The 25,541-nt window shown below is 44.8% G+C and overlaps 1 protein-coding gene across 6 annotated transcripts in view; it reads left to right on the top strand.

Moving 5' to 3' along the window:
- LOC140719311 (myocardin-related transcription factor A-like) overlaps nucleotides 1-25,541 on the top strand; it is a 222,208-nt gene that overhangs the window by 189,829 nt on the left and 6,838 nt on the right. For all 6 annotated transcript variants that reach the window (XM_073033853.1, XM_073033854.1, XM_073033855.1 and 3 more), the window contains 6 exons: nucleotides 9,792-9,964; nucleotides 12,816-12,941; nucleotides 16,345-16,595; nucleotides 19,557-19,716; nucleotides 20,395-21,480; nucleotides 25,373-25,477. In XM_073033853.1, coding sequence (XP_072889954.1) covers nucleotides 9,792-9,964; nucleotides 12,816-12,941; nucleotides 16,345-16,595; nucleotides 19,557-19,716; nucleotides 20,395-21,480; nucleotides 25,373-25,477 — 1,901 coding nt within the window. The remainder of the gene's footprint in view (nucleotides 1-9,791; nucleotides 9,965-12,815; nucleotides 12,942-16,344; nucleotides 16,596-19,556; nucleotides 19,717-20,394; nucleotides 21,481-25,372; nucleotides 25,478-25,541) is intronic.

The following is a 25,541-nucleotide window of genomic DNA, read 5'->3' as shown; positions in this document are numbered from 1 at the left end:
ACTGGTCTCTCTCCTCGCACTTATCCTTGCAAGTGGAACAAGTGCTATGCCTGCCCCTACACCTCCTCCCCAATGAAGGCAAGACTTCACCTGTGAGCCTGTTGGGATCATCTACAATATCCGGTGCTACCAGTGAGGCCCAGCATAGATTGGGAGGCTGCTTTGCCGAGCACCTATGCTCTGCCTGCCAGAAAAAGCGGGATCTTCCGGTGGCCACCCATTTTAATTCCACCCCATTCCCATTCTGACATGTCAGTCCATGGCCTCCTCTACTGTTGCAATGAGGCCACACTCAGGGTGGAAGACCAACACCTTATATTCCATCTTGGTAGCCTACAATCTGATGATATGAACATCTATTTCTCAAATCCAGTAATACCCCTCCCATCCTCACCGTTCCCCCATTCCCTTTTCTCTCTCTCACCTTATCTCCTTACCTGCCCATCACCTCCCTCTGGTGCTCTTCTCCCTTCTCCAGCCCAGTATCTCTTTCACCAATCAACTTCTTAGCTCTTTACTTCACCCCTTCCCCCTCTCCTGGTTTCACCTTTCACCTTGTGGGTCTTCCTCCCCTCCCCCCACTTTCTTACTCTGAGTCCTCATCTTTTTTTTTCTCCAGTCCCGACGAAGGGTCTTGACCAAAAACATTAACTGTACTCTTTTCCATAGATGCTGCTTGACCTGCTGCATTCCTCCAGCATTTTGTGTGTGTTGATGGATTTCCAGCATCTGCCGATTTTCTCCTGTTTGTTTTCAAAACCAGCAACTCTGGTATCTCCAGTTTGGTTTTCGGCAAATTACTGGGATATAAAAAAGATCCCTGTGCAGGATTCCCTAAAGGTTATTTTGCAGTTTGAGTCTGTGGTGAGGAAGGCAAATTCAATATTAGCATTCATTTCAAGAGGATTAGAATATATAGTGCCTATAAAAAGTATTCACCGCCCCCCTTTGAAGTTTTAATGTTTTATTGTTTTACAACACAGTGGATTTAATTTGGCTTTTTTGACACTGATCAACAGAAAAAATATTCTTTTGTGTCAAAGTGAAAACAGGTCTCCACAAAGTGATCTAAATTAATTACAAGTGTAAAACTCAAAATAATTGATTGCCTAAAACTTCACCCCTTTTAATGCGACACACCAAATCATCACTGGTGCAGCCAATTGGTTTTAGAAGTCACATAATTAGTTAAATGGAGATAACGTATGTGCAGTCAAAGTGTTTCTGTTGATTGTAGTAAAAATATACCTGGATCTGGAAGGTCCAACTGCTGGTGAGTTGGCATCCAGGCAAAAACTTTACCTTGAAGACAAAAGAACACACTAAGCAACTCACAAAAAGGTAATTGTAAAGCACAAGTCAGGAGATGGATACAAGAAAATTTCCAAGTCACTTGGACTATAGTTAAGTTAATCATCAAGAAATGGAAAGAATATGGAACAGCTGTAAATCTGCCAAGAGCAGGCCGTCCTCGAAAGCTGAGTGACCGTGCAAGAAGGGTCCAGTGAGGGAGGCCACTAAGACACCTATGACAACTCTGGGGGAGTTACAAGCTTCAGTGGCTGAGATGGGAGAGACTGCACATACAACAGCTATTGTCTGCAGGCTACACCAGTGGCAGCTTTATGGGAGAGTGGCAAAGAGAAAGCCACTGTTGAAAAAAACGCACATGAAATCTCAGCTAGAGTTTGCCAGAAAACATGTGGGAGACTCTGAAGTCAGCTGGAAGAAGGTTCTATGGTCTGATGAAAAAATTGAGCTTTTTGGCCATCAAACGCTATGTTTGGTGTAGGCTAAAAACACTACACATCATCAAAAACACACCATCCCTACTGTGAAGCATGGTGGTGGCTTCATCATGCTGTGAAGATGCTTCACTGCAGCAGGCCCTGGAAGGCTTGTGAAGATAGAGGGTAAAAGTGGCAAAATACAGGGAAATCCTGGAGGAAAACCTGATGCAGTCTGCAAGAGAACTGCGACTTATGAGAAGATTGTTTTCTAGCAAGACAATGACCCCAAGCATAAGGCCAAAGCTACACAGGAATGGCTTAAAAACAACAAAGTTAATGTCCCAGAGTGGCCGAGTCAGAGTCCAGACCTCAATCCCATTGAGAATTTGTGGCTATTCACTCGTGATCTCATGCAATCTGACAGAGTTTGAGTAATTTATTATAAAGTAATTTATGAAAGAAGAATGGGGAAAAATTGCATTGTCCATATATGCAAGGCTGATAGAGACCTATCCACACAGACTCAAGGCTGTAATTGGTACCAAAGGCACATCTACTTAATTCTGACTTGAAGGGGATGAATAATCAATGCAATCAATTATTTTGTGTTTAATAATGATAATAAATTTAGACCAATTTGTAGAAATTTGTTTTCACTTTGACATGAGAGAGTATTTTTTGTTGATCAGTGTCAAAAAAGCCAAATTAAGAACACTATGATTCAATGTTGTAGAACAATAAAACAAAAATTTCCAAGGGGAGTGAATACCTTTTATAGACACTATAAAAGCAAGGATATAATGTTGAGAGTTCATAAAGCACTCATTTGGAGTATTGTGAGCAGTTTTGGGCCCCTTTATCTTTGAAAGGATATTCTGAAACAGGAGAGGGTTCAAAGGAGGTTCACGAAAATGATTCCAGGATTGAACGCTTGTTCAAAGAGTGTTTGATGGCTCTTAGAGTGTATTCACTAGAATTTAGAAGAATGAGGCGTGTCCTAACTGAAACCTATCGAATGGTGAAAGACCTGGATAGAATGGATATGGAGAAGATGTTTCCTATGCTGGAAGAGTCTAAGACCAGAAGACACAGCCTCAGAATAGAGGGACATCCTTTTAGAATGGAGATGAGGAGGAATTTCTTTTGCCAGAGAGTGGCAAATCTGTGGAATTCATTGCCACAGGCAGCTTTGGAGGCCAAGTTTTTAAGTATATTTAAGGCAGAGGTTGATAGATTCTTGATTGGTCAGGAATGAAGGGATACAGGGAGAAGGCAGGAGATTGGGGCTGAGAGGGAAAATGGATCAGCCATGGTGAAATGGTGGAGCAGACTCAATGGGCCAAATTGCCTAATTATGTTCCTATATCTTATGGTCTTATGTAATAAACTCCCTCTTCTATTATTTTTTTTATTCCCACCTCAAAAGCATTCAATTAAAGTAATAAATTGTGTGCATTGTGTATTGATTTTAAAATACAGTTTGTATCATACGTGTCATGTGGTGATCTCATTGAAGAGTTATAGCTGGACAGTTGTGGAATGAGGAACTTCAATTATGTAGAGAAATTGGAGAAACAAATCTCTTGTGAGCTGAGAAGGCAGAGGAGTGATATTCATATCTGAAGGGTTTGATAGAGTAGAGGGAAGGAGAAATGGCTCCTGCCAGTATGGAATTAAGGTAATAGTCAAGAAGGATTGGAAGGAAAATCAGATTTTAAAAAAAATGTGGTCACTTTTGATTGGAAATGCATTCCTGGAAAAGAGGATAGATTTTAATCATTCCTTTACTTGTATATATATATATATATATATATGAAAAGTGAAATGCTCCCCATGGGAAAAGGTTATGGTAGCCAATTGAAGTATGATAGTTCATTTAAAATCTTGGCACAGGCACAATGGTTTGCAAAGCCACCTCTTGCATGGCATGATCTCATGCCCTCAATGTCGTAATGTCTCGCTAATTTTAGAGTATAGATTTTTCCCTGACCTGGCTACAGGAATTGGTGCCCTTTGGAAACACATAAATAAATTAAACTATGTGCTATAGATTCTTTAAAGTGACTGGATTATTTTAATATTAAATGTAAAAGGCTGTTGTTTTAAAGCATGAGGGAACTTGGGCCCTTTTGTAAGACTATTCAGCCCGTCGTACGTATTCTTACTATTCCTTGCACATAAATTGCCCGGGCTGTCCATTTATATATGTAAATTACAAGCATATGTCTTGGTATTTGGTAAGTTGGTATTTTAGCTGCTTGGCATTCCTTGCTATTGTTGTCTGTAATAATAGTATGAAAGTTTTACAAATCTTTTACAAATCTTACCCAGATTTCTGGCTAAATTTCTGGCTAAATTTAGCTAAATTTCTGGCTAAATTTGGCTAAATTTCATGTGTTTTCTGACTACATATCATGTGTTGTATTTAATAGAGAGCATTTAGTGATGTTGCTCCTTGTTGACAAGGAATAAGAAGTAATAAGTATATCTCTTCAATCATTGCTGTGTCATTTAGATTTTGCAGGAGACATCTTGATCCAATGCACAAGGATTCTTTAATTGTTCTGTCAGGCTGCTGTGACCGTGCGGTGTGATCAGATGATAAATCATATGAATCTTAAATCAGGAAAGCTTCAAGTATTCAAGTATAATGCTCCTGTACAGTACTGTGCAAAAATCTTAGACACACACACAGATAGATAGATATAGATAATGATAGATACGGACAGATAGGTAGAGAGAAAGAGAGAGAGAGATAGCCAGGGTGCCTAAGATTTTTGCACTATAGTAATTTTATGTATTGCACTGTACTGCTGCTGCCAGAAAAACAGCAAATTTCATGACATATGTGAGTGATGATAAATTTGATTCTGATTTGGGTCTTTATTGCGGACTGAGAGTGGGAAGGGGACAGGGAGGGAGGAATCATGGTTGAGAAAAGGAGAAAGGAGAGGGGAAGGGCCAAGAAGCACCAGAGAGACATTCTGTAATGATCAATAAACCAATTGTTTGGAATCAAATAACCTTGCCTGGTGTCTCAGGGCTGGGTAGGTTTACACCCCCCACCCTGGCACTCATTCTCTGCCACCTGTCCCACACCCCTCCTAAGGCACTCCATCTTCTCCATTCCCAAATCCCACCAGATTTACAAACTCCTCCTCCGGTCCACGTTAGCAAATACAGGACTGTGTAAAAGTCTTAGGCACCCTAGCTATATAAATGCGCCTAAGGTTTGTACAGCGCTGTGTGTTCTGTAGCTCTCCTTGTACGCATGATCAAAAAAGCTTCTGACAAGCAGATGTAGAATGTAGGGTGTGGTTGGATTTATTGACCTTGAACCATAGAATTCCTCTGGCATCAATATCGACTTTGTGTTGAAATTTCTTTGGAAGTGGTAAATGGAATTCTCTGCCCGAGAGGGTGATGGATGCCAGATCATTAGAAATATTTAAAGTGAGAGAGAAATATTTGGAAAATCAGAGAACTGAGAGCTATGAGAAGCTGGCACAGAAGTGGTAAATTTGGCCTGCTTTAGCTGTGATCATGTCAAATGGCTAGGCAGTCTAGTGGGGCCACTCTTGTTAATCTTGTGCATGGTGTGTTAATTAGCAACAATCTTGAGGTGCCTAAACTAGTGTTCTATCGAAGCATGACTGAGGAAACAGTGCTGATGTAGTGCCCTGTGAAACTCGTGATCCATGGAAGTGGATCAAGTCTGACTGAAAAAGGAGCTTGTTAGATCCTGATACTTTTGTGACCCAAAGGTACCTCGGAAGTCAAGAGTGAAGCATTAAACTTGTTGCTTATGACTGTTTAAGTGTTACAAGAACGGAAAAAAGAGAGAGCTGAGAGAACAAAGTCAAAGGATAAAGTAGTCGTGTCATCTCATGCTCAGACTAGAGATAACAAAATTTCCAGTGATAACTATTAACATAAAAAAGCCAGATTCAAGTGTTCTAACAGCTGCTACACAAAACTAAGAAGCATTTAGAAAAATACAGAAGTAACTGTATTGTAATTACTTGAGAATTCACAGAAAATTACATATGCATGGATGATATAAAAGTATAAGCAAGCTTAGAAAAGTTACACTACAAGAAAAATAACATTTCTACACCCCATTTCAGCTCGCTTAATCTAACACTGCTGAAACTGGGGTGCTCCCATTGCTGCAAAGTCCAATGTAAGAAGGTGCTCCTTTCCCCGACAGCCATCTCTGAAAGTTCCAAAATTCACAAAGCAGGATTCATCTCAGCACTAGCTGGTATTTCCTGCATTTAAAAATGGAATCATCGTTGATCATCTTTCAGTGTAATGTTTAGTGTTTTTTTGAAGTGTTGCAGTTCTGTGTGTTTTTGAAAATTACGGATTTGTAATTGAGAACGGAGTAGTGATATTGATAGACGGGCTGCCCACGCATTTGGAGGGCACTGCGGTGAAGATGTTTAGTGATGATGAATGATTGATTATTGATTATGGCTAATTCCTGATCACGTGGTTGGTGAATAAGGTAGCAAGAACAAACCCGGAAATTGCAAGTCAGTGACGCTAATATTGATGACGGGTAAATTGCAGGAGGGGATGCTGAGGGATGGGATCTACCAACATTTGAAGAGACAGGGTGGGTCTGAGTTGGAACAGTCAGCATGGTTTTATGCTTGGGAAGTCATGTCTGACAAATCTCTTATGAGTTCTTCGAGTGAAACCAAGTTGGTAGATGAGGATAGGGCAGTGGCTGTTGTCCATGTGGATTTCCACAAGGTTCACAATTCCTCATGGTGGGCTCATCTAGAATGTTAGATTAAATGTGACTCGGTGGGATAGTAGATCAGATTCATAATTGGACCCAGGAGCACAAGTACATAGTTTGCTGAAAGCAGCAGGTGACCCACAATTGGAGAAGTCAGTGTCCATGCATCTGTGGGTTGTAGACCACCCATTTGTAAATATAAGACACTTGGCTGGTCTACACATGCTCTATGTTTGGTCTCACCTTGGCAGAGGACAGCTGGATAGAGTGGGAAGGGGAATTACTTTCTGACATCCTACCTAGCTGCAAGTTTTCAGGCAACGTAGACTGTGTTCCCAGACCTAATAGATACTGCTGAGAACCTTTGAACGAGTGTGGGGAATCCTGCTTGGCTAACGCGCAAGTTGTAGAAGTCTGGCCTCTCTATGTCTCTCTCCACTAGGATCCATAAAACCCATGTGTGTGATATTATGGGGGATTTTGTTAAATATAGTCCAATTGCTCATACAGAGTTAAAAGACTGAGCTATTGTAAAAGATAGTAACGTAAATGGCAAGAACTTGCAGATTAACTGAAAGCAAAAGAGAATTCACTTGAACTGATTTTTATTGGAAAGTTTGCTAACTTTTGCATGAGAGAAACCATGAAATATCTGTTGGCTGGGGATGGTCTTGGATCCAAATCCTTTCTGCATGTAAATATTAGGAGTGCATTCAGCAGTGCATTGGATAAGTTGACTTTTTGAGGTTTAGCATAATGTGACATTAGAAAGCAAGTCCTTCCTTACAAGTTCCTTTGGTGTTTTACGTGAAGCCTTTACATTGTGGCTTTTACTTTTGGTAATTACTTAGGTGTAGTTAGAGTACGGGTAGGATTTAGCTGGTCTTGATACACTCGTTATAAATGTGATGCCGTGATTTCACTCCCATGATCAACACTTCTGTACGTTGTGTGGGCACTGATCTGCATGCAGTGAATTACCTCAATGCTTTAGAAGCCCAAGATCGATCCTGACCTCAGATGCTGCCCCTAAAGATTCTGCATGTTCAAAGTTCAAAGTATGTTTATTATCAAAGTGTTTATACAACCCTGAGATTCATTTTGTTGAGGGCATACTCAATAAATTTATAGAATAACAGACTCAGTGAAAGACTGCCCAACTCTGGCATTCAACCAGTATGGAGAAGACAACAAACAGTGCAAATGCAAAAAGAAGAATTAATAATAATAATAAAATAAATAAGGTCATAAATATCAAACACACAAGATAAAGAGTCCTTGAAAATGAGTCCATTGATTGTGGGAACATTTCAGTGATGGGGCGATTGAAGTTATCCTGTTTGGTTCAAGGACCTGATGGTTGAGGGGTAATAACTGTTCCTGAACCTGGTGGTGTGGGACCTGATGGTTGAGGGGTAATAACTGTTCCTGAACCTGGTGATGTGAGCCCTGAGGCTCTAATACCTTCTTCCTGATGGCAGCAGTGAGAAGAGAGCATGTTATTCATTAGTGGAGGACCCTGATGATGGATGCTGCTTTCCTACGACAGCAATTTCTTTAGATGAGTTCAGTGGTTGGGAGGGCTTTATCCATGATAGACTACTTTATCCACTATTGTTTGTAGGATTTTTCATTCAAGGACATTGGTGTTTCCATACCAGGCTGTGATGCACCCAGTCAATATACTCTGCACTACACATGTGAAGTTCAAAGCAAAATTTATTATCAGACTACATACACGTCATCACACACAACCCTGAAATTCTTTTATTGTAGGCACACTTAGCAAATCTATAGAACAGTAACTGTAAATGATCAATGGACAACAAGCTGTGCAGATGCAGGTATAAATAAACAGTAATAAATAACGAGCATGAAATAACAAAATAAAAGAGTCCTTAAATGACTGTAGTTATCTCCTTTTATTCAAGAGCCTGATGGTTGAGGGGTAACAACTGTTCTTGAACCTGGTGGTGCGAGTCCTGAGGCTCTTGTACCTTCTACCTGATGGCAGCAACGAGAAAAGAGCACGGCCTGGGTGGTGAGGATCTTTGATGATGGATGCTGCTTTTCTATGACAGTGTTTCATGTAGATGTGCTCAGTGGTCGGGTGGGTTTTACCCTCGATGTACTGGGCCGAAACCACTGCCTTCTGTAGGATTTTCCACTGAAAGGTGTTGGAGTTCCCATGTCAGGCCATTTTTGTGGCCCGTCAGCACACTTTCCACCATACATCTGTAGAAGTTTGCCAAGGTTTTCAACGCCATGCTGAATCTCCACAGACTTCTGAGGAAGTAGAGGTAGCGCCGTGCTTTCTTCACAATTCTGTTTATAGGATGGGTCTAGGACAGGTCCTCCGAGATAGTGGGATTTAAAGTTACTAACCCTTTCTGCCTCTGATCCACCAATGAAGACTGGCACATGAACCTCCTGAAGTCTATAATCTGTTCCTTGGTCTTATTTGCATTGAGTGAGAGGTTGTTGTTTTGACACCACTCAGCCAAATTTTCAACCTCCCTCCTGTATGCTGATTCATCACCATCTTTGATACAGCCCACAACAGTGGTGTCGTCAGCAAACTTGTATATGGTGTCGGAGCTGTACCTAGCCACACAGTCATAGGTGTGAAGCGAGTCGTCAAAGTTTTCGTTGTTCTGACTGTGACCACACAAGGTTTTGCCATTTTGCTGTGGTCTCCTCCCAAAGATGTGCTGGTCGGTTAACTAGACATTCGGAGGTACACTTTAGTATACGTTTAGTGGCAAAAGTGAGTTGATGGAGATGCAAGAGAATAAGTTACAGGGATAAAGGGAATTAGAGAAAAAAGGAATGGGGATGGTAGGACTTAATGTGGACCAGATGGATTGTATGGCAGCTCCTTGTATTGTGGTTAGTTAGTTCCTTACAAGTGGGAACATCAGAGGTGTTGGCAGTGTGTGGGAATATCTGAGCCCTTTGCCCTGGATAATCTTCCTGTTTGTACTAAGAGGAGAAGAACAGCTTTAGGGCAAAACATAGATCACAAGCTAAAATGCTGACAGATCAATGGAACACATAATTAAAGAGAATGATGTGAAGTACCAGTTCCTGAATCATGAAGCTAAGGTGGTGAAGGTTTGATTATTCTGTGTCACATTAGCCCATGTATTCTAAAATCAAGCTGGTTCACTTAAAAGGCTAAATACTTTTGTTTTTTTTCAATCTCAGCTTGGAGCATGAGCTGGTCTCGAGTTGCAATGAAAGCATCCCTAATGAAATTCAGTCAGTTTCTCTGCCAGATGGCTAATGTGTGTCCTTACAATTCCTCGCAGATAATCATGTGCCGTACTCTGCACTGGCAGACAACTCATCGTTTGACGAAGACAGCAGCGATGCCCTTTCGCCAGAGCAGCCAGGAAGTCAGGAGTCTCTCGGGTCATTGCCGTCCCCTACAGAAGCAAAGTCTGTTGATCAACATCAGGCCCTCCCCACTTCTCCAACCCAGGTTTGGCCCTCTCACTTACAAGTGACATCTGAATTTATTTTCACAGTGAGTTTCAATATACAGAAGTTCCTCCATGAAATAAATTGTGCAACCTTCCAGGCGGAAACGGCGACAAAATGTGGATGTGAACGATGGAAGCTTCAACTTCTGAGCTGATTTCATTTTGCTTTCGCACCCACCCCCTCCCCAAGCAACCAATGTCACCCAGAAATCATTCTCCCCTTTCTGGATAAAAAAAAACCTCACACTTTAAAGTGACCCTACCTGGATGAGTATTGGTGAGCTATTCAGCTGTGGCAGTATAGATGTTTTACCTTTAGTCAACTGGTGGCACAACAGCCTGAACCCAGCGATTCCTCAAAGATTTCCTGGTGGCCAGCCATTTTAATTCCACTCCCATTCCTCATCCAGCATGTCCGTCCATGATCACCTCCGCTGCTGCGATGAGACTGCTCTCGGGTTGGAGGAGCAACACTTTATATTCTGTCTGGCTGGCCTCCAACCCGACGGCGTGGACGTTGATTTCTCCAGGTTCTGCTCATTTCTTCCCCCTCCCCCTTCTCTCCTTTTCCATTCCCCATTCTGGCTCCCCTCTCACCCCTTCTCCTCACCTGCCCAACACTTCCCTGTGGTGCCCCTCCTCTTTCCCTCTCTCCCATGGTCCACTCTCCTCTCCTATCAGATTCCTTCATCAGCCCTTTACCTTCTCCACCTCTCACCTCCCAGCTTCTCACTTCATCCTAAACTCCTCCACCCACCTGGCTTTACCTATCACCTGACAGCTTGTACTCCATCATCTCCACTACCTTTTTCTGCTGCCTTTCCCCTTCCTTTCTACTCCTGATGTAGGATCTCGGCCTGAAGCATTGACTCTTCATTCCTTTCCATAGATGTTGCCTGACTTTCTGAGTTCCTCAAGCATTTTGTGTGTGTTAGCCTGAACCCAGAAAGTGTGATGGCATTTTTGACAACATTTGTTGGAGATCCACAAAAGAGGTCTGCCCTATTGCTCGGACAAAGGCATTAGGAGTTGTTAAATTGTGAAATACCATAGTAATGAAAATAATCTTGGAGATGTGATGCAGACAAACGTGAGGAGTATTCTTACTTCCTGAATTTCCGCCGTATAGATTTGGGGTCGCTGTACACACAATAGCAATGCCCACTTGTGTGATCAGAATCTGTACACCCTTTTCTGAATTGTAAGTTACCATTAACTCTAGCCATCTTTTAGAAAATGAGAATCGCCAGGTACAGTAAAATGCTTGACCCCTCGCACTGGGTTTTAATCCAAGCAAGACTGGCTCATTGGTCACACTGCCCTTGCTGAGCCAAGTTACAATTGAGAAACTGTGGAGCTCCCTGCCTATTGGATGGGATGTTAAACCAGCGTATGTGTGCCTTGCTAAACTCAGTTACATCAAAGAGAAAGATGTTCTCAGCTGTCCACTGTCCCACATGTGTTCGACCACCATTATTAAACCCACTCTTTGTGGGTTTTTCATCTCCTACAGTACAATTTCAAAAATACTTCATTAATTTCAAGGTGCTTTGGGCTGAGCTCACTAGCAAGCTTTTATTTCTACTTCTTTAATTTGACCTCTTGTCAGACTGACAAGATTGAACATCCACTTCTAATTATGAAAGTCATAATTGTAAAAGGTTTATGCATCTAGTTCCCCTTTGAAAGCAGAGCAGGTCCTTAACTCATTAACTCTTTGCAAAGAACCCAGGGTGGTTGCAATGTGAAATGCAAGCATCAATTCAGTGGGCTTGCATAGAGTTAATAGTCAGGGGTGGAGCAGAATAACACTAAGTCTGTTTGTAACTTTGCGTTCTCTATAACTGCCAAGTGTTAGTAATGGGTGTGTCATGTTTCTAAGCACCCACTCTGAGTGCAGGAATGGACACGTGTCCTGATCACTCAGTAGTCATTGTGTGCAACATAATCATCACTCAGTATAGGGAACTATTCTGAGCTCGCTAAACAATTTTGTGATGCTCTTCTGCAAATCGTGTCCTCCATTTCACAATACGCTGCCCCTTCCGCAGATTGATGGGCCATGCCACAGCATTCTGCAGTTTGTAGGATTACTTGTTCTGCAATTTGTATTCATTGGTACCTCTTTCCTATCTGCATTTGTCACATACCAGTATACCATTGTAAGATCAATCAGGCAGCTGTTCCTTCAATTCTACCCACACCCATCCACAACCCAAGTTATTCTACAAACTTCCTCTTAAGATTTGCATGGGACCTGCTCCTCAGGGTCCCAGATCACAACTGAGTAAGGATATTTGGTTTCTGATAAACCAGAGTGCATTAACCCCCCACATTCTTGACATGATTGCCCATACCAACACAGTCTAAACCAGTGTCTGCAAAACATGAACAAGAGCCAGTGTGAACCTCTGTTAAGATCTAACACCTTAAACTTTTATTTAACAATGTCACAGCACCACACAGCTGGTGCCCGGATGAGCTGTGCTAAAAAGGTGCCATGGTCTCAGTGTGTGGTGACAATCTTGCTTGCAACATGAATTCTTACTTCCTTGTGGCATTTGAAGAAGCCCTAGCATCATCTGCTGCTCGTCAGGAAATCTAGTTGGGTATTCAGAGAATTTAACTCTGCAAGCATTTATTAGAAGCAGGAGGAGGGGTAAAAAGTTTAGCGTGGATGTGGTGGGCCAAAAGGACTCTTTCTGTCCTGTACAACTCTGACTCTATAAAATCTTTTATTTCTCCATATTTAGGTTGTTTTTGTACTCCTCCCCATTTCCACCCCCAGCTGGATTAGGAATGGAATGGTGGCTCTTATTCTGTTCTAACAGTCCCCTTGTTCTGTTGCAGTATCTTGTGTCATTGCCAACTGGAGCAGAATTGAATAAGTTCAAGACATTGTCTGACCAGCAGATTGCAAAATTGGTAAATGGTGTGTCATCTCCAGCTGCTAAGCCTGCGCCAACGCTCATTAAAGTAAGCATCTCCTACTAAATGTTTATGTAGTGGGGTCAAGTGATATTTTGCATCGAAACATATGCTCAGAAATGTTGAATTTCGTGGAATTTGATTGGTCTGCTGAGGAATTGCGTGCATGAAGACGTGGTTCAAATTCTCCCTGCTTATTTTGTTTCCTTGCCCGTTTCCTGGTCCCCTTTACTGTCACTGTCTCCTTTTTATGCACCTCTGTTTTTTGGTAGGGCTTCCATTCACTTACAGAAGTTTGGGCTGATCCCTCCATCTCTGGCAGTGTTCAGGGCTTCCTTCATCATATCAGTAGCTTCCTCTCAGTTTTCACTACTGTTGGTCATGCAAGTCCCGGGTGGAGACTCAGGAATACCGTCGCTCTCAGATGTGGAAGGATTCTTCATGGCTGTTTCTGTGACAAATTGGTTTTACCAGTCAGGGTTGTTTTAGCCCTGAGCTGAACCCCCGAACCTGGAGGACTGGTGGGCCACTCTGAGTCTATCCTCTGTCCTTTGACCTGTTTAACACAGGTGACCCTACCAAGAGCCAAAACATAAAACCCCGACTCCATCCAACAAAACTCTCTGGGTCATTGAGGCACACCAGCCTCCAAAACCAACTGCAAGGTTGAGGTCCTCTTGGAGGACTGCACTTCTTTGATCAGGATTAAACCTCCAGGCATTATATTGAACCTGGAACCCTCTCAGTCTCAGTTGTCCTCTACTTTAACTCAGTACTCAACATAAAAGTCTAAGAAATCCATTGTACTTTATTCAGTCGTGAGAAAATATCGTTAACTATGGCAAAGTTTTAATTTCTAACTACATCCACTCTAAATCACAACAGTCCATGATAGATGGTGATGTGCTGCCTACTGTTTGTTCATATTTAATTTGTGATGGGTATTCACTGGTACATATTCTCACTTTGCTTATAAATCAGCTGCTGCACGTCGCAAGGTTTATTGGTCATCAAGATGCACGCTGCACGGCTTCAAAGCATCACAAACATGAGAAAATCTGTAGGTGCTGGAAATCCAGAGCAACACGCACAAGATGGTGGAGAAACTCAGCAGGGCAGGCAGCATCTCCGGAAAAGAGAAAACAGCCGACATTTCGGTCCGAGACCCTCCATCAGGACTCGGCTCAAAACTTCGACTGTTTATGCTTTTCCATAGAGGCTTCCTGGCCTGCTGAATTCCTCCAGCAATTTGTGTGCGTTGCCTCAAAATATGTGTTTGAACTGAATGGAATCCTGTGCTTTAAGACCTAAATTTGAATGTTTTCCTGATAAATCTGAACTTACAGCATGATTCAGCCTGATCAGCAGTAGTCAGCATGGTTTTGCGCAAAGGAGGTCATGTGTGACAAATCTTTTGAGGTTTGTTGAAGGTGTAACTAAAAGGATAGATGAGATAATGTTGTCTATTTGGACCAGTAATGCCTTTCGCAACAAGGCTGATTGTGAAGATAAGTTGGTATACGGGGGTGAGATGACAAGGTATATTCAGAATTGGCTCAGTGATAGGAAGCAGAAGGTGATGTTGAAGGTCGTTTCTTCAAAAGGGGCCTGTGACTGGTTCAGGGTTCAGTTTTGGGACCTGGTTATTATCACCGGCATATGTCGTGAAATCTGTTAACTTAGCAGCAGCAGTACATTGCAATACATGATATATAAAGAAAAAAACAAGTAAATCAATTACAGAGAGTAAATATATGTATACTAAATAAATTAACAATAGTGCAAAACAAAATTAATATAGAATATTGTATTTATTAATGAATTAATTATGTAAATGATTTAGACGTGAACGTACATGGCAGGATTAGCAAGATTCTTCAGAGTTAGAGGGTCTCGAGAGTAAAGCAGCTTATAATAAATTACAAAGAGGTCTTATCACAAACAAGAGAAAATCTGCAGATGCTGGAAGTACAAGCAACACATACAAAATGCTGGAGGAACTCAGCAGGCCAGGCAGCATCTAGGGAAAAGAGTGACAAAGGGAAGACTTAAAACTTCTTCAGGATAGATGTCCCTTTGCAGTGTAGTAGGGTAGATAAGTCCTGATGTAGGGTCACAGCCCAAAGCATCGACTGTTTACTCTTTTCCATAGATGCTGCCTGGCCTGCTGAGTTCCTCCGGCATTTTGTGTGTGTTACAAAGAGGTGTTGATCATTTAGGGAGGTGGGCGGAGGTAAATGAAGTTCAACTTAAATAAGGAGAAGTTGAAGCATTTTGAATAGTCCAGCCAGGGTAGCACCTATGCAGTGAATATCAGGGCGCTGACAAGTGTTATGAAACAGGGAGACCTGGGAGTACAAGAGTATAGTCTGATGAAAGCGGCCACACAAGTACACAGGCAGGTGAAGGAGGGATTTAGCATCCTGGCCTTCATCAGTCAGGGCATCAACTTTAGGAGTAGGACATTACGCTGCAGTTATATTAAATGGCTGGTGATTTGGAATATTGTGAACAGTTTTGGTTAGCTTGTTAAAGGAAAGACATTGCTAAACTAGGGAGAGTGCAGAAGAGATTTACTAGGATTCTGCCTGGATTGGAAGGCCTGAGTTAAGGGGAGAGATAGGCTGTCCAGGATCTTTACTCTTTGGAGAGAAAGAGAATGAGAGTGACCTCAAGTTTATAAAATCATGAGAAGTATGGATAAGGTGATGGTCATAGTCTTTTCCTCAGTGTTTGGGATTTATCTATCACATCTACATGTTAACCATATAACCGTATAACAATTACAGCACGGAAACAGGCTATCCCAGCCCTTCTAGTCCGTGCCGAACGCTTACTCTCACCTAGTCCCACCGACCTGCACTCAGCCCATAACCCTCCATTCCTTTCCTGTCCATATACCTATCCAATTTTTTTTTAAGTGACAATATCGAATCTGCCTCTACCACTTCTACTGGAAGCTCGTTCCACACAGCTACCACTCTCTGAGTAAAGAAGTTCCCCCTCGTGTTACCCCTAAACTTTTACCCCCTAACTCTCAACTCATGTCCTCTTGTTTGAGTCTCCCCTACTCTCAATGGAAAAAGCCTATCCACGTCAAATCTATCTATCCCCCTCATAATTTTAAATACCTCTATCAAATCCCCCCTCAACTTTCTATGCTCCAAAGAATAAAGACCTAACTTGTTCAATCTTTCCCTGTAACTTAGGTGCTGAAACCCAGGTAACATTCTAGTAAATCTCCTCTGTACTCTTTCTGTTTTGTTGACATCTTTGCTATAATATAATGTTAACACACATTTAAGGGTGTGCTGGGGACAGCTTGCAAGTGTCGTTCCAGGCTTGGGTTGAAGCTAAAGTTCTGGTCACTAATAAGTAGTATATTGACCAAACAAACTTAACCTCCTCCTTGAGCGTTTGAGGGTCATCCGGATTGTATTTCCCGATTCAGCAAAGTCAGCCCAAGATGGCGCGTGACAAGAACCAGCGGAACAAGAAGCCGAAGGAGCCGAAATCCCGGGTGAAGAAGCTCAAGTACCACCAGTACATGCCGCCAGACCAGAAGCTGGAGAAGGCCACGCTGCCTCTGGACACTGCCTACTCCAAACTGCTCCAGCAGCAGCAGCTCTTCCTCCAGCTCCAGATACTGTGCCAGCAGCAGCAGCATTACAACTACCAGACCATCCTGCCCGCTCCGCCAAAGTAAGTACCCAGCCACGGCCGGAGATGTTCCAGTCCTGCCATTCACTGGTCTCTCCAACACACTTGAGAGTGTTCAGAGATATTGTGCATCGGGGCCATTTCACAGGCATTCCATTGCCGTTCTCCGTCCATACTGGGCTGGTTGCCTTACCAGAGCATTACGTCAGGCTCAGGCCTCCTACCCGATGGAGGGGAGGGAGAGGGTCAGGGGTCTTGCTTCTGGTTGCTGTGTTGTTTAGGAAAGTGGACAGGATATAAGGAGGCCTGTCAAACAGGAGGCACTTTCTGGACAGCCGATTTTGAGCACAAGAGCATCTGACAGTCTGGAGCAAGGGTTCCCATCCTGGGGGCTCACCAATCCCTTGCTTCATGGTATTGGGCCATGGCATTAAAAAAGAAAGGTTGAGAACCTTAATAATAGTGCCTTTGGTGGCAGAGAAGATGATACCAGGTGGGAGAGATCACAGATGGAACTACAGATTGAACCTCTGTTTCCTCACGAAGTCCCCAGTTTGTAAATGTTAAGGGAAAGACCTGAAGTGACAGTGAGAAGACTTACTTTGGTCGCAGCAAGTGTGATATGTCAGTGACAGAAAGGAATTTTGGCTGCTTATTGGAATAAGGTATCTTCCCATCATTCGGTATCTTCTGAAAACTTGTACTGTCCTCTTTACTCTTTGGAGTGACCTCGTGCACACTTCCCTCCACAAGCGTTTAACACAGATCCTATAATCCTTACCGCCCTTGCTAATCAGAATCAGATTTATTATTACTGGCATGTGACGTGAAAACTGTTAACTTAACAGCAGCAGTACAATGCAATACATAATGTAGAAAAATAACAAAATAATAATAATAATAATAGATAAATAAATCAATTACAGTATATGTATACAGTATTGAATAGATTTAAAATTGTACAGAAAACAGAAATACAATATATTAAAAAAGTGAGGTAGTGTCCCAGGTGTTTAGTGTCCACTTAGGAATAGGATGGCAGAGGGGAAGAAGCTGTTCCTGAATCACTGAGTGTGTGCCTTCAGGTCTCTGTACCTCCTATTCAATGGCAACAGCGAGAAAAGGGCATGCCCTGGGTGCTGGAGGATAATAATGGACGCTGCCTTTCTGAGACACCGCTCCTTGAAGATGTCCTGGGTGCTTTGTAGGCTAGTACCCAAGATGGAGCCGACTAAATCTACAATCCTCTGCAGCTTCTTTCGGTCCTGTGCAGTAGCCCCTCCATACCGGACAGTGATGTAGCCTGTCAGAATGCTCCCCAGGGTACATCTATAGAAGTTTTTGAGTTTATTTGTTGACATACCAAATCTCTTCAAACTCCTAATGAAGGATAGCCGCTATCTTGCCTTCTTTATAGCTGCATCAGTATGTTGGGACCAGGTTAGTTCCTCAGAGATCTTGACTTCCAGGAACTTGAAACTGCTCACTCTCTCCACTTCTGATCCCTCTATGAGGATTGGTATGTGTTTGACTTTGAGTACCAGGTTGTTGCTGTGGCACCACTCCACTAGTTGGCATATCTCACTCCCGTATGCCCTCTCGTCACCACCTGAGATTCTACAAAAAGGGTTTACCATCAGCAAATTTATAGATGATGTATAAGCTACGCCTAGCCACACAGTCATGTGTATACAGAGAGTAGAGCAGTGAGCTAAGCACACACCCCTCAGGTGCGCCAGTGTTGATCATTAACAAGGAGGGGATGTTATCACCAGTCCACACAGATTGTGGTCTTCCAGTTAGGAAGTCGAGGATCCAATTGCAGAGGGATGTACACAAGCCCAGGTTCTGCAACTTCTCAATCAGGATAGTGGGAGTGATGGTATTAAATGCTGAGTTATAGTTGATGAACAGCATCCTGACGTAGGTGTTTGTGTTGTCCAGGTGATCTAAAGGCTTGCGAAGAGCCATTGAGATTGCATCTGCCGTTGACCTATTGTGGTGATAGGTAAATTGCAATGGGTCCAGATCCTTGCTGAGGCAGGAGTTCATTCTAGTCATGACCAACCTCTCAAAGCATTCAAGAACCCATCAACCTCCACTTTAAATATACCCAATGATTTGGCCTCCTCAGCCATTTGTAGCAATGAATTTCACAGATTCACTACCCTCTGATTAAAGAAAATTTTCCTCATCTGTGTTCTAAAAGGGGCATCCTTCAATTCTGAGGTTGCACCCTCTGGTCCTAAACTCTCCCACTATTGCAAACATGCTATTATCAGACATCTTGTAATGACTCCTGCAGATATATTGATGTCTATACAACAGTGTTGGCCACGGTGTTGAACGACTCGTTTTTGTACTCTGTAGATCTGAAGGTGACAGAGTGGTATAGGTAGCAGTGCTCCTGTCCTGACCTCTGGAGGTGTCGGAGGAGATTCCTCCCTGTGACTATGTCTTTCCTTGCAGGCTCTGATTTGCTCTCACTTCCCAAAGTAGAAGGTTGGTAGATTAATTGGCTGCAATGAATTGCCCCTAGGGTGCAGTTAAGATTAGCTTTATATGTCACAAGTACATCAAAAACTGCAGAGAAATGCGTCATTTTGCGTCCAAGGTTTGTGTTGGCCTGGAAGTGTTGCAACACTTCCAAAGCCGACATAGCACACGGACAACTTACTAACCCTGACAGGTTTGTCTTAGGAATGTGAATGAGACTGGAGCACCGAGAGAAAGCCCACACAGTCACGGGAGAACGTACACACTGTTTGCAGAGAGCAGCAGGGATCCCTGGCGCTGTAAAGCGATTCTGCTAACCGCTAGGCTAGCGTTGTGCCCGTGCCATACCGTGACGAGGGAGAGGGGAGAATAAAGTGGATTATGGAAGGATTAGTGTAAATGATAATTGACACTAACTTGGTAGGTCAAAGGGGCCCATTCTGTGCCGTATTACTGACACTGTCCCTCGGTTGCCTAATCAGTGGCCTCTTTCATTCTGCTTCTTAGACAGAACAATGAGCACCAAGCCAGCAGTGGTTCTACACCGGTGAGGCCTCTGACCAATAGCACCTCATCATCAGGGCCAGGGGTTCTGCCTCGGCAGAATAGCTGCACAAGCACCATCAAACCACCAGCAAGTCTGCCCTCAAACCTTGACGATCTGAAGGTGGGTTACATTCTACAGTATTCCACGTGCATCTGTTTATTGTCTGGAACACGGACCTCTTTTAAATTTGGGGGTTTTCCTCTCCTGCTCTTTCCATATCTTGCAGTATATTGGCTGAATAATTTCTCACACAGGCACTGAGGTTCAATCCATTCCTCCCCCCCAGGTAACTGACACCCCTCCACACCAGACTCTGACACCTTCCCCTCTCTCCACCCCCATGGGTCTCTGATACCCCCCCCCCCCCCCCGCTTCCCAACCCATCTCCCCAGGTCTCTGACACTTGCCTTCAAACCGCATCCCCCACCTCCCCACCCCCGAGATCTCTGACACCTTTCCATCTCCCCCTCCCCCTCCTCTCGGGGTTTCTGACCCTCCTGCACTCCCCGTGAGGGTCCCCTCTCCCCACTCCTCCAGAGTTGCTGACACCTCCCCTTTCCCTACCTGCCCTCAGGGGTTTCTTACACTCCTCCTCCCTCTCCCCCCCCAACAGGTGCCTCAAACTCTCCCAGCCCTCCCCCCTCAGGTATCTGATACCTCTGACAGTGTCTCTTGTCACTCTCACCCCTCTCCTGGGATTTGACACGCCTCCTCTCTCCATTCACCCCTCCAGTTTCTGACACACTCCCCCCCCCCCCCCCCCCATTCTACAACGTGACTGTCCTTTTCTTTGCGTAGGTGGCCGAGCTGAAGCAGGAGCTAAAGCTAAGGGCACTGCCCGTGTCGGGAACCAAAACTGACCTGATTGAAAGGCTGAGGAACTACCAGGAGCAGGCAAGGGTGGGAGGTGGGCCTGCCGTCCCCACCCCAGCGCCCACCGTCTCCAAGACAGTCCCTCTCGTCTCCAAGCCCACTGAGTTGGTGGTGGCCTTCACACCCGTCCCCGTGCCCACCACCACAACCACCGCTGCCGCCACCGTCCGCTCTGGCGTCTCCCCCGGCGAGATAGTGCTCACCCCTGCGGCCAAGCCAGCTGCCCCCGCCTCTACCCCTCCGGTGTCGCCGGCGCCCTCTGACCGCTCGGTGCAGAGCATGGAGGACAGCGCCCCGCCCGAGCTGCCGGCCGAGCCAGCCCAGACCTCGCCCATGCAGGTGGCGTGCAAGGAGGAGGTCCCCTGCCTCAACGGCGTGAGCAGCCACGTCATGCTGGTGCCCAGCGCCATCCGCGGCGGCGGCCCGGATGCCAAGGACCCGCAGGCCACCATCAAGGACCGGATGCTGCAGGAGAAGGACAAGCAGATCGAGGAGCTGACCAGGATGCTGAGGCAGAAGCAGCAGCTGGTGGAAGCTCTCCGCCTGCAGCTCGACCAGGAGAAACGCACGCAGCAGCAACAGCAGCCCGCCCCCTCCCAGCTCCCGAACCCCACTGTTTCCCGGGACTCCATCGCCGTCAAGCAAGAGAACCCGCCCTCCAGCTGCTCCCTCTCAGGCAAGTCCAACCCTTCTGGCCCACCTCCCAGCCAAGCCAAGCCCCCCAGGATGAGCCCCAGCCCCACTGGCACTATCAGGCCCAAGACGGTGACAGTGAAGCAGGAAGGAGGCAGGGGCGGCTGCCAACAGCCAGCGCCAGCCATTCTGCTGAGCTCATCGCAGCCAAACCGGGTGACCACCGGCCTGCTGAGGACAATCGCCCAGGCACAGACCCCTGGTCTGCTGACAAATGGAGCCGGCACGCACATCCTCCTCACCATGACTCCGCAGAAGACGGACGTGGAAAGCGCACCTCCCCCTGCGAGCTCCACCAAGGATCAGCCGACAGCACAGGTACTCACTGATGGGATTGAGGTGGGACAGGGAAGATTTAGGAGTGGTCTGAGGAGCAAGCAGCTTCTTCCACAGCTGTAGGGGTTAACGGTGATCACTGGATCACCGTTCAGTTTTGGTCTCCAAATTTGAGGAAGGACATTCTTGCTATTGAGGGAGTGCAGCGTAGGTTCACGAGGTTGATTCCCGGGATGGTGGGACTATCGTGTTGAAAGATTGGAGTGACTGGGCTTGTATACACTGGAATTTAGAAGGATGAGAGGGGATCTGATTGAAACATATAAGATTATTAAGGGATTAGACACGCTAGAGGCAGGAAACATGTTCCCGATGTTGGGGGAGTCCAGAACCAAAGGCCACAGTTTAAGAATAAGGGGTAGGCCATTTAGAACGGAGTTGAGGAAAAGCTTTTTCACCCAGAGAGTTGTGGATCTGTGGAATGCTCTGCCTCAGAAGGCAGTGGAGGCCAATTCTTTGGATGCTTTCAAGAAAGAGTTAGATAGAGCTCTTAAAGATAGCGGAGTGAAGGGATACGGGGACAAGGCAGGAACGGGGTACTGATTGTGGATGATCAGCCATGATCACAATGAATGGCGGTGCTGGCTCGAAGGGCCGAATGGCCTACTCCTACACCTATTGTCTAAACCAAAAACACTGAACACTCACTGAAACACTGTAGGGACTATGGTTTATTCTGAGAGAAAAGATAAAGATTAGCTTCATTTGTACACATTTATGTGGAAACATAGTGAAATTTGCCGTTTGCGTCAAAGCAAATGAGCGAGGATTGATCTTGGGGCAGCCGCAAGTGTTGTCACATTTCCAGCGCCACCGTAGCATGCCCGCAACTCGCTGACCCTGACTTTTGGAACTTGGGACACCACCCAGGCAGGTGGGAAACATACAATCTCCTTACAGAGAATGGTTCCAATCCGTGATGACCACGCTGGCTGACAGATAAAAATCCTAAATCTGCTTTTATTGCAGCCTGCAGCCTGACAGGTCTGCAAAAACAGACTGAGTTAGGTAGACTCCTCTACCCACTGTGAGTTGCTACAGTGGGGACTAGTTGAGGCATATAAGTATGGAGGTAAGCCACGCACAACCAGGAGGGATAAAGGGAAGAAAACAACTGAGTGAGAAATGAAGCAAGGTGGGAGGAAGTTCCTGAGGTGCATAAACAGTGTAAATTGGGATCTTTGGTCTCTTCTGTTTGAAATTGTCAAATGAGTATGCACTTCTCAGCTGGCAGTCGAATTGTTGATGTCCTGATGAAGGATCTTGGCTAGAAACGTTGACTGTTTACTCTTTTCCATAGATGCTGCCTGACCTGCTGAGTTCCTCTGGCATTTTGTGTGTGTTACTTCAATTTCCAGCATCTGCGTATTTTCTCTTGTTTGTTGATGTAGGTTCTGCTTTATGCCAAAAGAGGGCAGTGCTGAGCTAAATGCCCCAATGGTGAGAATGCAATGTAACACAGACAAAATGCCAGAAGAACTCAGCAGGCCAGGCAGCATCTGTGGAAAAAAGTAGTTGGGGTTTCAGCCGAAAATGCCGACTGTACACTTTTCCTTAGATCCTGCCTGGTCTGCTGAGTTCCTCCAGCATTTTGTGTGTGTGGCAGCCATTTTCTTGTTTATGCAATGCAACAGCTGCTTACACTTATATTTCTTGTTTGATCTAATGAGTGATTTGTAAAATAGTCCGGCAATAATTAGTAATTGTGGAATAAGGTGTATTTTATGAGTAAGCAGTTGACATTTCGGACAGAGTCACTTCTTCAGGACTGAGAAGGAAGGGGGAAGATGCCAGAATAAAAAGGTGGGGGGGGGGAGGGGAAATAGGCTAGGTGAAGCCAGGTGGGTGGGAAGGTCAAGGGCGGACAGTAGGAGAAAGGGAAAGAGGAGGGGACTCGGGTGAAGTTGATGGGGAGGTGAGAAGAAGTGAAAGGTTAGAGTGGGGAATAGAGGAAAGATGAGGGTTGGGGACGGAATTTGTTCACTGGAAGGAGAAATCGATATTCATGCCATCAGGTTGGAGATATCCAGACAGAATACTAGGTGTTGCTCCTCCACCCTGAGGGTGGCCTCATCTTGCCGCAAGAGGAGGCCGTGGATTGACACGTTGGAACGGGAATGGGAATTGGAATTAAAATGTTTAGGCTCTGGGAAGACCCGGTTGTGGCGGATGGTATGGAGGTACTCGACGAAGCGGTGACCCAGTTTACAACTGGTCTCACAAATGCAGAGGAGGTCTGAAATCAATAGGTGTCCCCAGCAATTTCACGGGCGAAGTGTTGCCTCATCTGGTAGGACTGTTTGGGACCCAAATGGCAGTGAGTGGAGAGGTGTATGGGCAGGAGGTGCTCGACGAAGTGGTCCCCCCATTTTACGACGGATCTCACCAACGTTTCATGCTTTCTTGCTCATCTGCCACTGTACCCAGAATATATTGCACCTATGCCCATAAATCATACTAATATTCCTGTGTAAGGAACATACACACTCTTAAAAATGGGATTTGTACACTACTGCCATAACTTAAACTTGCAGCAACTTTAACAACGTTAAACGTCTGAAGGAGGGGTTTGAATAGAGGAAAGAGAAGTTTTGAGTTTTATTTTATTTTAACAGGCTTTCTGGCCCACTAATCCCAAATGCTCAATTACACCCATTTGACCAATTAACTTACTGGCCCTTGTGTCCTTGAAATGCGGGAGGAAACCGGAGCACCCGGAGAAAGCTCACACAGTCACAGGGGAGCTTGACCGTGGCAGAATTGAACCCTGGTCGCTGGCACTGTAGGTAGTGTTACACTAACCGTCACGCTACCTTTTGGGAGGAGATTCTCAAGCTTGATGTGGGAAGCTGAGAGAAACTGTGACCAGGCCCAGAGACGGTCCTGCCTTCCCGATAGCTGTAATTGGAGGAAGTTTCAGCTCAGCCAGTGTTTGGTATTGGATGTGCTGGCAGCGGTTCAGAGGTGCCCACAGAACTGGTGGATTTGGGTTCAATTGCAACAAAAGAGAAGTTTGGATGGAAGGGGTCTGGTGGACTTTGGTCCAGGTGCAGGTCGATGGGACTAGGCTGAATAATAGTTTGAGTAGATGGGCCAAAGGGCCTGTTTCTGTACTATAGTACTCCTTGTGTCCATAATTCTATGAGAATTGGCAGAGGGGTGAAATCATTGAAGCTACGGGAGCACCACTGCTGCTGAAAGCCAACATCTAGAAGGGAAATAGAGTGGCTGTGGAGAGATCTTTGGACACTGCAGGAAAGGGCATGAATATGAAACTGAACCTGGCAGCAGTCTCTTGGAGACATGCTTGAAGACCCATTTAACTGATATTTCAGACCCAGCAATGATCTCCGCTGCTGATTTGGAATTAGACTCAGGTTTATTTTCACTGATGTGTCACGAAATTTGTTGTTTTGTGGCAGAGGTACAGTCCAGTACATAAAATATACTCTTAAGTTACAAGAAAAAATATACAGAAAAATATAATTGAATTAGTGGTGCAAAAATAGAGGGGTAATGTTCGCGAGTTATTCATTGACCATTCAGGAACCTGATGGCGGAGGGGAAGAAGCTGTTCCTAAAATGTTGAGCGTTTGTCTTTGGGCTCTTGTACTTCCTCCGTGATGGTAGTAATGAAAAGAGCCCATATCCTGATTGATGGGAGCTTTTAATGATGGATGACGCCTTTTTGAGGCAGCACCTGACATTTAAGAAGTGGAGCTGGAATGACAGCAACATTCAAGTGACACTCGAAGACTGGAATTCTGTGCCTGTTGACGCTATTAACATCAGGTGTCAGGCGCCGGCCGCCCTGCTGCTAAGTTGGTTTTCCTGCCGATTTTGATTGTATTTTCTCACTCTGTCTCTCTCTCAGGCAGTGACGTCTTCCCCCTCCCAGCAACAGGCACAGCAGACTACACCCACCACTCAGTCGAAGCAGGAGCCACAAACGGAAACGGTGACCCAGACAGGAAAGAAGGTGCACATTTTGTATTTGGGATGTTGAGCTAATCCTCCACCTTTCTGTAGCAGGATACAGGGAA

This window comes from Hemitrygon akajei, chromosome 31, assembly GCF_048418815.1.
Source record: "Hemitrygon akajei chromosome 31, sHemAka1.3, whole genome shotgun sequence".
Taxonomy (NCBI): domain Eukaryota; kingdom Metazoa; phylum Chordata; class Chondrichthyes; order Myliobatiformes; family Dasyatidae; genus Hemitrygon; species Hemitrygon akajei.
Note: the sequence above shows the minus strand (reverse complement) of the source record. Positions and strands in the feature narration are given on the sequence as shown.